We start from the raw sequence: 13,319 nt of genomic DNA on the forward strand, positions 1-13,319 counted from the left end.
ATCTTGGAAAACCAAGATGCACCCTGCAGCCGATCGAAAAGATCGTCTATCCTCGGGAGCGGATAACGGTTCTTCACTGTTAATTTGTTCAGCTCCCTGTAGTCAATGCACATCCTGTGCGAACCGTCCTTCTTCCTGACGAAAAGGATTGGTGCTCCCCAGGGTGAACTACTCGCACGAATAAACTGCTTACCCAGCAGCTCCTGTAACTGAGATGATAGCTCCTGCATCTCAGGCGGTGCCAATCAGTACGACGCCTTGGCGATAGGGGCCGCACCTGGCACTAGGTCAATCCTGAACTCAACCTGCCTCTCCAGAGGCACTCCGTGTAACTCCTACGGAAACACATCAGCAAACTCCCTCACCACCAGGACCTCAGAAACTGAGTCGCTCTCTAACCCCCGTATCTACCACATACGCCAAATAACCGGCACACCCGTGCTGAATATACTGTCGAGCCCTGGCTGCCGGACAAAACCCTGATCCCAACCTGGTGCCCTCACCATAAACTGATGGGTTTTGGTCATAAGACATCCTATGTGCTCATACAAACCCTAAAGCTCGGATCTAGGTTTCTCTATTGTACATACTTTGAATCCAAGACTTTGAACCCTAATTCTAGCATATGGAAATCAGAATTCACATGTAAATAGGTTTAAGAACATACCTTGATTGTTATGTAGCAATAACAATCCAATTCCTCCTTGAATTGACCTTGGAAAGCAGAGAGTCACAAGTGTCACTCCTCTAATGGCTTACAAACACCATAAGCAAGTGGAGAAGGTATAAAGAGAGAGGAGGGAGGTTAGAATTCGTCCTTAGGACCTCTTGGGAAGGGTTGGACGAATTCCTATGCCTTAGGGGGTTTATATAGGTGTAAAGATTAGGGTTTTAGTCCTTATCCTTATCTAGTTGCTTGTCCACCAAGCAACCATAAGATAAGTCCTAGAAATCCTTATCCTAGTCAAATTCTAAGGGATTTACACCTCAAATTCGTTCACCATATATATAAGATAATCCTTACCTTATTTTGTAACTATCACATAATTACAATTCAGCCCCTCTAGTTTAATTAATTACACTTGATCACAAAATTAATTCTTAATTAATTATTGACCAATATTAATTAAACAAATATGATTTCTCCTTTAATATATTATTCTTATAACATATTAATAAATCATAATAACCTCTCTCTCTTTATTTATTTCTCCAATCAAGTTGCTTTGGTGAAGGCAACCCAAAAGGACCATGCACCATCGGGTCAAGTACATACCAAAATAGTTATGGACTTAGACACTAATCCAACATAAACTACAAGTTCTCCCCCACTTGGGGTTCGAACCACCACCCGCTGTCCCTCACAGTCGATCATGGCGCCAAACCGGCTAAGCCAATCCATCCCTACAATCACGCATACATCCCCCATGGGGATAGGAATCAAATCTATCGGGAAGGACACCCCGAAAATCTCCAACTCGCATCCCCGGAAGACCGCATAAGCAGAAACCCCGTGCTCGTTGACGATCGAAACTCGCAACGGGCACTCAAGATCATCTATCGGCACACTGAACCCTCTAGAGAAGGTCTGAGATACAAACGATCGACTCGCCCCCGAGTCAAATAATACCAAAGCGGGCAAAGGATTCACTAAAAACGTACCTAATCACAGGTACAATCAATAAGCATAACACAAATACAATAACTAAGACAGAGAATAGAAACGTACCGGCAACCACATCTAGTGCTGACTTGGCCTCCTCGGCCATGAGTTGGAAGACGCGGCCCTGAGCCTTTGGAGGCTCCACCTCCAATCCTCACAGTAGCTGACGCGGAATCCTGCATAGTGGCGAGCTGCGGACAATTGGTCTTCACATGACCAACCTGATGACACTGGTAACCAATCCTCATATCTGCTGGAGGGGCGGACTGAAGGCAGTCCCTGGCATAGTGCCCCTCATTGTTACATTTGTGGCACCCACCTCCCGCTCGACAAACCCCCGAATGAGCCTTGCCGCACTTTCCACAAGTGTGGCTCTGATGGCCCCCAGACCGTGTATCAGCGATCTTAGACCGCTTAGGCACCGGCTGAGAATGTGCCGGTGCCTGACACTGCTCCTTCAGCTGCAGCTCTATCTCCAACTCACGCCGCCTCGCGGCTTCCTGAAGGTCAAGGAGGGTATCACAACGCTGTGTAGCCACAAACTGCCGTATATCCGTCTTGAGCATACTCAGATAACGAGTCATCTGATACTGCTCTGACGCAACTCCGGGAAAAACATAGCCCTCTCAGTGAACATCCGGGTGATCTCCATCACAGACTCCCCATCCTTTCTCAATGTCAAAAACTCCTGAGCAAGCCGCTCCCGTTCCACGCGCGGAATGTAGCGGGTGCGAAACATATCCCGGAACTGCTCCCAAGTAATAGTAGCCCGCTGATCATCAGAATATGAACTTGTCGTCAATCTCCACCAGTCCTTTGCCCCGAGCCTAAGCAGGTTCATAGCACACTTGACCTTCTAGTCAGCAGGACATGAGCACGTGAAGAAACAACCCTGCACGTCAGCAACCACCGCATAGCCCTGATCGCATCCTGTGTACCATCAAATGTCGGGGGCTTCGTATTATCGAAGTCCCGGTACTGGAAAGCCCTGTCGGCTCCTCCCACAACCCCTACCGCAGTTACAGCCGAAGTGGCTGCAGCGGCAGCTGCCTCTGCTAGAGCTGCATGTCGCTCATCAAAGTACTCCACCATCGTGGTCTTAATCGACCCAAACATCTCTGGCAGCTGCGCCTGAAACACAACAACAATCTCATCGTGCATGATCTCCCGGATCCTGGCATCCAACTCCTCGGTCCCTATTTGAACCACGGGCTCAGGTGCTATCGGCACCTCCAACCCTCCGTCTCCCGACCCCGATCCTGATCCTGATCTGGATCCCAAAGCAACATGCCTCGTCACCACCATATTGATATATATATATATATATATATATATATATATATATATATATATATAAGTCATCAGATAAATAACATAATGTCGGGAGACCAAAACACACAAACCCTAGGGGTTGTGATTTCCTCGCTACGCGTATGGATCCTGTGCTTTCAGTAGTACGGGCCCACACTACCTTCCACACCTACCCATATTTGTCTCAAGTATCACCACAACGCCCTAACAATATCATCAACATAGGAAATACGCTCAAACCTCACTTCTAGGGGAATACCAAATATCTTGCATCTAGTCTCACAACTTATCACGACCCACACATCCATGAAACTTCCATCATCCCCTGCAGCGCCAGTGCATGCTAGCTGCACATAACGTTGAACCCAGTAGACTTTCGAATATCCAATCCTACCCGAAGGCCGAATCAACCTTCTCAGGCTATAAGGTCTTTATTATGTACAACCGTGATGCATACACTAAACATCTACAGTTATGATGTCAATTCCACGCAAAAGTAACCCTAGGTTAATAGGCATTATGTAATCAAGCAAATCTATCATGCAATTCCTGAAGATCCCTAGCCTAGCACTAGCATGTTGTTCTAACATATCAGAATATCAAATAACTGCATGGTATTTTGGGGTTTACTTATAGGCTCCGGCTGATCGTACCCTCTGCATCCTCCATCCGACTCGCCGAGTTGTTCTTCAACTCGCCGAGTCTATGGAAATCATCATCGGACTCGCCGAGTTGTTCATCCAACTCATCGAGTTCACGGTCATCTTCATGTGACTCGCCGAGTCAACCTTGCGACTCGCTGAGTCCATTCAGTCCTTTTCCCATACAGACCAATTTTGAGCCATGCAGCAGCTCCAACTCACAGATCCAAGCTTCTAGGGCATGCTTATCAAGTAAAGTTGCAAACTTTACGTCCATGCATGGCTTTAAATGCTCCAAATGCCAAATCTAAGCTCTTAACGGGGCTTCATGCCCACGAGGGACCTCAATCACGACCAAAACTATAACTTTATGCTTCTAGAATCCGAAGAGGGTCCAGATCTGAAGTTACAACTTCAGATCTAGCCCATAGCTCATCATACCAACTTGATATTCCAAGAAAACCCTAAAAATCAACCAATAGAGGAGATATATAAGGAAAATGACGGTTTAGGTACCTCTGGAAGATGATATCTGAGATGAATGTTGATTTCCACACTCTAATTGCTCCAATCCCCTCCTCCTCCAAGTCTTCTCCTTCCAAAAATTCTCTTTTCAAGCTTCAACACATACACAAGTCACACAGACGAATAAGGGCTCTCAAGGACTCCTTAGAACTGTAAAGAGGTCCAAGGGAGACTAAGGTCCCTTTAAATAGGGGTACAAACCCCCGGGATTTAGGGTTTCATATGCCAGCTCCTACTCACCGAGTCCTAATATGGACTCGTCGAGTAGGTCACTTAACACGCGATCCCACCCCACTGCTACTCGACAAGTAGGGCAATTAACTCGTCGAGTAGAGCTTAACCCAATACATCTTATTTAAAACAATACCTGAGAATCGGGGCGTTACAGTTTATGTGGTAGTAGTAAGGTGAAATAGTCCCCGGTAGTCGGGTGAAATAGACAGACGGGTATGTCAAGCACCCCAGAATGGCTTGACCTGGGTAAGTCAGACACCCCATAATTGTCTGACAGTACATTATGTTATGCTATGTGTTTATTTGGTAGTAGTAGGGGGTGAAATAGTCCCAGGTAGTCGGGTGAAATAGCCCGACGGGTACGTCAAGCACCCCAGAATGGCTTGACCTGGGTACGTCAAACACCCCAGAATGGTTTAACCTGGGTAAGTCAGGCGCCCTAGAATTGCCTGACAGTATATTGTATGGTATGTGGTACGATGGGGGAATTCACAAAGCTTCGTGCTTACAGTTTTCAGTTTTGTTTCAGGTACCTCTCCAGCGAAGGGGAAGGAGCTGGCGCGGTAGGTGCACATCATGCACACACCTCAGATTCTGTACTATGAGATTCATTGGGATTGTACTCTAACATTATCACTATTTTACGATTGGGTTTTCAGACATTATACATTGTTTTATGAGATGTTATGATTCGACAATATTTTCCTACGAATGTTTAATTAAATTAATTAATTAAAATGAAATTTATGGACGTAAAAATTGGGTTGTTTCATCAACCATGATGTGGTGACCATATTTTGGTAATTATATATATTCCGAACATTTGGTTGATTCGATAGGGTAGATGGATTAAGGATGCAATTATTTACGATGAAAGACCCTTCCGAGAACACTTGGAGGGCATAATTCGACTATATATCAAAGGATAAAAGAGATTGGAGCAAGGATTCACATCTACGCATTCAGTTTTCTTATTTTAATGATGTTTAGCTTAGTTTACCTTTTGTTTATGTGTTTTCTAGCTGTGATTATAGGCTAATAACCCTTGCTTTTGTTTAGATTAGATGAACTTTTAATTACTATGTGTTGATTTCTTGTTTAATGGATTGATGAAGTTGGTTTTTGCTTTAAATATTGTTTGATAAATCTAAACCTAGCTTGTTAAAGTTCATATCTTTATTTTATTGTCTCAAGTTTTGTGTAATTAAACTGCTGTTGATTGCATGAAATTGATTTACCTAGTTTTTTATAATCATTAAATTGCTAGAGATAGGATTGGCCATATCCTAGTATATGTGATAAGTTAGTTGTTTAACTGTGTTAGAGAGCTGTATTTGATCATAATATTTGTTCAATTATTATACTTGCCCAAAGAAAAGTAATCTGTAGATTCTATCATTCAGAGTCTAAATTACCTTTAAAATTAATTTAGTGTCCTTAACTTGCATGATCATTGGGGTTAAAGTTGTTAAATTCACTTATGCTAGTCAGTCTGACCATGATGACTGGTTAATTTTATTTGGTAACTAACAGAATTAATCCATTGTCTTGAAATCAACCACAGGAAAAAGGATGGATTCGAATCTAAATAAGAGTATCTTTTATTCTTTGTTTTAAATAATCTTTGTAGTCATTAATTAGGTATTTTAGTTTAAGTTTTTTCTAAACTTGTAAAATTAGATAAAAGCCACACTTTTAGTCGCTTTTAGTAGTTATTTTATTAATTAAATACCGTTCCCTGTGATCGACACATGATTTACCCAAGCTATTCCATAATCTTACTAGGTACACTGCCTATAAATGCATAATTTAGCTAAGTAGTTAAGTTTATAAAATTAAAGCTAGATAGGTATATAAAGTGCACATCCATGCACGATCTCAAAGTGGGATACACAAACCAAATCCCAAATATGCCCTTCACTCCAGTTCTATTTCTCTGATTCCTACTTCTCCTAAGTCAACTCTCCTTGACTGAAACTGTAATTGTGCTATGACCAATGAATTTAATGCTTTACTTAAACAGAATACATTGTCATTGGATTTTTCGACATAAATTTAAGTCAGACATGTCTCTTGAGCGGTACAAAGTTCGTTTGGTTGTTAATGGTAAGTCACAAGAGTTTGGTGTGGACCAATGTTGTAAAAATCGTTTGGCGGTAGCTTGGCGGTCGACTAGCGATAAACGATTAATCGGACTAGGCGGGGATTAATCGGAGATTAATCGAGGACCCTTAATTCTTAATAAAATTATTTAAAAAATTAATATTCTCTAAAAAACTAAGTATTTGAAAATTTAAAATTTCAAAATTTCAAAATTTTGAAAATTTTAGTTTAATTTTTTAAAATTTGAAAGCTTAAAAATTTGAAAATTTAAAATTTTGGTGTAATATTTGAAAATTATTTTTTTTTGAATTTTTTAAAAATTTCCGCCTATGACTGCCGAGACCGCCAAGGGCCGCCAAGGCCGACTTTGACCGATTTTGACCAATTTCCGCCAAGCACCTTAATCGTAATTGGTTTAAGGCCGCCAAGCGATTAATCGGCCGCCAAGGCCGATTTCTGCAACACTGGTGTGGACTATGGCGAAACGTTTAGTCCTGTTGCCAAATTTGCAACAATCCGAACAGTTATTATTCTTGCATTGAGTTATCATTGATCTATTCACCAACTTGACGTCCAAAACACTTTCCTCCATGGGAATCTCAAGGAAATAGTCTACATACAACAACCTCTAGGTTTTGTGGATCCAAGTTTTCCTGGATATGTTTTTAAGTTACGTAAGTCGTTATATGGGTTGAAGCAAGCACCACGGGCTTGGTATCAACGATTTTCTCCCTACTTGTTGAGTATCGGTTTTGTTTGCAGTAAGAGTGACAACTCTTTGTTTAATTTTTGAAAAATAATGAATATGATTATCTACTTGTCTATGTCGATGGCATAGTTTACGACTTCTTCCCCTCAGATAAAGGTCCAAATCATATCTTCCTTAAAATCTGATTTCACATGAATGACCTCTAGTAAACTCACTTACTTCTTGGGTAATCCAGTTAGCTACTCTAAAGCCAGTATGTTTCTTTCACAACAAAAATACGCAGGTGATATTCTCAAGAGAGCCAAAATGGAAACCTATAAATCGGATGCTACACCAACAAACACTAACTCTAAGCTCAATATTTTGGTTGGTGATCTAGTTGCTGATCCTAGTACCTATTTCCAGTTAGTTGGTGCTCTATAGTATCTAGCTTTTACTAGACCCGACATCGCCTATGTTGTTCACCAAATGTGTATCTTCATGTATGCTCCACGGGAACCACACTTAAATGCTTTAAAACACATTCTTCGTTATTTAAAAGGTACTCTTCAACTTGGCTTGCATTTGTACTCTAGCAAGCCATCTCAACTTATTGAATATACTGATGCCGATCGGGGTGGTTGTCCCAACACACATCCTTCGACATCCCGATATTGTGTATTCCTAGGTGATAATTTGATTTCGTAGTCTATTAAACGACAACCGACCTTGATCCGTTCAAGTGTTGAAGCCGAATACCTTGGGGTTGCTAATGGTGTTGCTTAGGCTTGTTGGTTGCTTAATCTTCTTTTCGCGCTTCAAACCCCTCTCAAGATTGCTACTTTGGTTTATTGTGATAATGTTTCCGCTCTCTACTTATCTGGTAATCCCGTACAAAACCAATATACGAAACATATTGAAATGGACATACACTTCGTCCGGGAGAAAGTTGCTCCTAGTCACATCCGTGTTCTACATATCCCTTCTGCTTATCAGTATGCAATCCGTGTTCTACATATCCCTTCTGCTTATCAGTATTCAGACATTTTCATCAAAGGATTGCCTTGTCAACTCTTCTTGGACTTCAAATCTAGTTTGAACATACGTCCTCCTCCCGCTCCAGAGGGGGTCTATTAGACGAGATTATTTCCTTGTTTATTGTGTGTTATATTTGGCATTGATCCCTTTGTATTTGTATTTATATCCACACAATAATGAATGAGAAGACAAGAATTAATTCATATTGTATTAGATTTCATTATGTTGATAGATTCCATGCATCATTCGAGGATGGGGACAAGCTTAGGCACTCGACGATGGGGACACGGATGGTTAACCCCGCCTCATCCCACCCCATTTCCATCCTTATGTGTAACTCCATGGATTTTAACTATCAACTTTAAGGAGTTCCCACATCGGTTTAACAAGGAAGGTCCACACTCCTCATCTTTTATATAATGATTTTTGGAGGCTCTTAGGGTTGGGGTATTCCTAACATAACCATTATTTGGTTGGTGCCCAAATAGCTAATGTCAAAGTTTTCTAGTTTAAACCAATAGGTTCGTTTTATGCATAATCATTTGGAACGATAATATATCTCCACTGCTTGCATAATCCGTATAAAAAAACTTTTGTTGGATAAACAGATCAAGACTTTGTTCAAGAATTGGGATTGTTCCTGAACACAAAAGTGCAAGTTGCTAACAATGGTGGATGGACACATTTCGTGGGGTTTGTTTTTTTATTTCTTATGCGGTTTTCGTGGTAGCATTTTTAAAAAAAAAATATATTTTTTGAAAATAATGGTTCATGGAAACTAAAGTCACAGATTCAGCTTTCTAGGGTTTGAACAAATAAATTACAACCGATACACGAGGCAATAGGGTCGAAATCGCAGATTTTGGAAAGCGTTTATATACATTATCCTTAAATTATCCAAGTCAGACTGATATTCGAATCTCAAAATTGCTATGTATGTAGGTTTTCGTAATTACATTTTCTTTACATATACATGATGCATTATAGAATCATATATAGTTGAAAAAAAAAAGAATACCATAATAAGGGAGGAATTTACTTGCTATCGAGCATTCATAAGTGTTACGGTGACTTCATTGATAGAATCCAATGTTGGGGCCGATGACAAAGAGTTGATTTCTGTCACAAACCTCTCTTCCGCAAAAAATGCAGGTTGCTTAGGTGGAGGCAAATAGTTCTCATTACCCAGCATAAGAACCACTGACGACATCGTGGGCCTATCTTCTGCATGATGTTGCACGCATAACAAACCAATATGCACTGCCCGTAGTACTTGAGAGGCCACACATGAGTCTCGCACAGATGAGCTAACTAGCTCAACCGACTTTCCCTCTTTGTGGAGTTTCCATGCCTAATTATCAAGATAAGAAGTTATTAGCATAATCCATGGCGTTAATATATAGTCACAAAATGCTATCTAATAATCCATTTCATATTGATAGAGAGTAAGGATTATTAGCCACTTATAAGCCTTAAGGCTAAAAATAACTTCCATCATGCATATATGGGGTGTTTCAGAATAACTTCCATCAAGCGATTAATGAGCTAGAGTATAATTCGGGTATATATGGTGTGTTTCAGAATATAGGCCTCATGTATTTATTTACTTACATGACCAATAAGGGTGTCATTGTAATCTTGTTGAGAAAATCCTCTATTTTTCTTCCCACTCACAATTTCCAACACCAAAACTCCAAAGCTGTACACATCCGACTTTACCGAGAAAAGGCCGTGCACTGCATACTCCGGAGAGATGTAACCACTGAAATATAGTTTGACAAATTCATTGATCATGTATGAGAATTTTAAATGAAACTAATACAATCAAATGAGAATATCTTAGATTCTTACTAAGTTCCAACCACTCTGTTCGTGTTAGCTTCAGTCTCATACCCGCTAAACTTTCTAGCAAGGCCAAAATCCGATATCTTGGGATTCATATTCTTGTCCAGTAATATATTACCAGCTTTCAGATCTCTATGGACGATTCGTAGGCGTGAATCTTGATGCAAATAAACAAGTCCTCGAGCAATCCCATTGATAATATGAAAACGAAGAGGCCAATCAAGCATGATACTTCTAGATGCATCTGCCAAACAAACTCACTAAATTAATTAGTGTATATACAATTAACAAACTAATTACTATATATATATATCGCAAGTGACATGTGTGTGTTCGAACCGAATATAAAGAAGTCAAGGCTTTTGTTCTCCATGTATTCATATATCAACATTCTTTCATCTCCTTGGATGCAGTATCCGAGAAGCTTCACAAGATTTCGATGCTGAAGTTTGGCAATACATCCAACTTCATTCTTGAATTCATCAAGCCCTTGTGATGAGGTTGCTGAGAGTCGTTTCACAGCTATTTCTCGTCCATCTTCAAACACACCCTAAAGATTCAGGTTACGGATATATTATTAGCTATCTTTCATATGTAAATACTAATTACTGTTTTTCACATAAAGAGGGAATGTATTTCATTACCTTGTAAACTGGACCAAATCCACCTTCACCAAGCTTATTGTCGAGAGCAAAGTTGTTAGTTGACTTAGCAATCATGGACAGGCTAAATGCCGACAGCTCTGTATCTTTATTCCTATCCTCATCATTGGTATACTTGTCCTCACAGGCTTGCATCAAAACTACAAGTTAGGATATAGTATATATAATTAGTGTGTCTGCTAATTTCTAGTATTATATAGACCAGAAAAACAGAACTTGGTTGGGGTACCTTGTCTTCTCTTGCGAGATCTTTTCTTCTTTCTCCATGCTACATACAGTGCTAGAATCAAACATACAATAAATGAACCAATTGAAGCTGACACAGCTATGGCGATCGTTGGTTTCTTCTTTCCAGACCCTGAGCCATATTCTGGGGAAGTAGGGCCTTTATTCAATCCAAATAAATGACAGCTGATCATCAGGATGTTATTTTGTACATATACACACGAATCATATACAACTACAATTAAAGCTTCAATAACAGAGATGGAAATGGAGAAGAGAAGCCTTACTTGGTAGTTCCGAAGCAGGCATTCTTATGTGAAGTTCTTGTGTTTCTTCATACACCCGAATATCCATTAGATCATCGAACCATTGCAAGCATCCGCTTCCACCATTTCTGATATCTAAACTCGCATAAGCTGTACAAGAGATATTCTCTTTGCAAGTTGCTTCACAATCATCAAGTGTCATGTTCAAATTGTACACCGAACGATTTGTGTCTGGGAATTTTACACCTGAAAGTGTACGGAATCCATCCCCATTCCCACCAGCTAATGGTGTTATCCTTTGACACCCACTTGACCAGTCTGCTAAATTCCATTCTTCAGGGCGCCGTGGTTCAAACCCTTCCAGGCAACTACAAGCAGGGGCGTTGTTGATGTTGCAGTTTCCATATGGACCACAGATAGCATAACGCGCACAAGCATCAATGTTACTTGCAGTCGAATAGACAGTCCAATTTTGTGTGCGATTCACCCAAATCAAGTCTTCGATTCTGCCATCCGCACTCAAATGCATCCTGGAAATAAGCGAGTCGTTCACAAGTGCATATTCATAGTATATCTCATTCTCATTGAAAACAAACCGGTGTGTGAATATTGAATTTTCGCCTAAATTAGGCATGCCATTGAATGTAACACCATTCCATGGTCCGAATCTCGATACTGGAGCCATATTTTGCCTCTCAAAAAGTTGTGGATACCCATTTGTATCCACCCGAAAGACATACTGACCTGCAGAAGGAGAAGGGTCATCATCGCTCCTCCATGACCTCAAGTATGTTTCTCTTCCTGTTATCAAATCCACGCCGATTTTCATTCCTGAGAGAAGGGTGTCTACAGGATAATCAAAACTTTGCCAAATTAAACTTTCCTGATCCCTCAGAACAAGATTTCCATTATCCAAAAGCTGTGCCACCAGATCGCCACCCCTGTCAGATGCGGATGAATTTGAAGACCAGATTACAGAATTGCTACCAGTGAGAACTTGGAGTGCACCCTGGCTAACTCTGAGCACACCAGACGTATCATTCAATGGAGTCGCTGTGTTAGCAACCCACACCACCGTACGGGTTGGTATCATCTTGTACCATATCCCTACGTACCGATTATTTGATGTGCCAGGTCTGAAGAACCCCATTTCAAAGATTTCACCAGCTGAAACAATGGTGTCACCATCTGTGATGGTTTGATTTGCTGATATGGTGTCTGCTGCTGCTGCAAAAGTTATCAAAATTGAGATTAGAAGAGTACCAAAGCATACGAAGAATATGGTAATCTTCTCCATGAATGTGAACTTGTCCCTCGTTCATATGTGGATTATGTGTGGGTTTAAGCCATAAACGACATGGGCAAAAAGAAACAAACTTTCCTGACCGGGGAAATTTAGAGGCAAAATTCAAAGATGATGGTCCACACTTGAGATAATTAGCAACCGTCCAAGTAACACGCTGTTGACCAGCTATTTTCAACAACACCCACTTGCTACAATGGTCGATCGACTTGCCACACAAGTTATATTGTATTAATTAAAACTAGAAATCCCAAGTAGAATGATAGAACACATAAACGCTCGATCACGATGGTATGAGAGTGACGGGACTTGTGGGTACCTTATTTAGTCAATGAGTAGGGCCAAACGATGGTTTTCACCAATCACAATGGGTTATTCTTATTCGGGTAAGAATTTTCGGATTTAAATTTTCTTATATAACTATACGGTAATAAATTTACACTTTTAACAATAGTTAGTTAAATAATTAAATGTTACTTTATTTCCATCATACTTATAATCATTAAATATTTTTCTCCAATTTTTTCCAATTTTTTTTAATATATAGATTAATTAGATATTTCTCTATTTTTTTATACTTTAACTATTTATTTATTGTTTATCTTTGTTTTTATTATTTAGAATATACACATTATATGTTATGATTTTCTATTCGAATACATTATCTAATGTTTTTTTTGTTGAATAATTTTTTTAATGTTTTATTCTTTTATATTTTTTTGAAATTTTGTTTGAATAAAATTTTCTATTTTTTTATTATTTTTGTCAAATATATTAATTTTGTCTTTTTTTAATGTTTTGTCTGTGTATATTTA

General features: G+C 39.9%; 1 protein-coding gene across 3 annotated transcripts; it reads right to left on the minus strand.

The window, feature by feature from the left end:
* Positions 1–9,063: 9,063 nt before the first annotated feature.
* LOC145088368 (G-type lectin S-receptor-like serine/threonine-protein kinase At4g27290) lies at positions 9,064–12,595 on the minus strand. 3 transcript variants are annotated; one of them, XM_079026698.1, is made up of 8 exons: positions 11,946–12,070; positions 11,223–11,731; positions 10,940–11,095; positions 10,693–10,850; positions 10,388–10,598; positions 10,055–10,292; positions 9,815–9,965; positions 9,064–9,554 (listed from the first exon to the last, which is right to left on the minus strand). In XM_079026698.1, exons 2-8 carry the CDS (start codon positions 11,728–11,730, stop codon positions 9,246–9,248), a joined length of 1,731 nt encoding a protein of 576 aa, XP_078882824.1. In that variant the 5' UTR covers position 11,731; positions 11,946–12,070; the 3' UTR covers positions 9,064–9,245. The 3 variants fall into 3 exon arrangements, with proteins under 3 accessions (XP_078882824.1, XP_078882823.1, XP_078882822.1); XM_079026697.1 differs by having other exon boundaries at positions 10,693–10,838; positions 11,223–12,595; XM_079026696.1 differs by having other exon boundaries at positions 11,223–12,593.
* Positions 12,596–13,319: the final 724 nt, after the last annotated feature.

Source organism: Lactuca serriola, chromosome 2, assembly GCF_051521515.1.
Source record: "Lactuca serriola cultivar US96UC23 chromosome 2, Lser_US96UC23_V15, whole genome shotgun sequence".
Taxonomy (NCBI): Eukaryota; Viridiplantae; Streptophyta; class Magnoliopsida; order Asterales; family Asteraceae; genus Lactuca; species Lactuca serriola.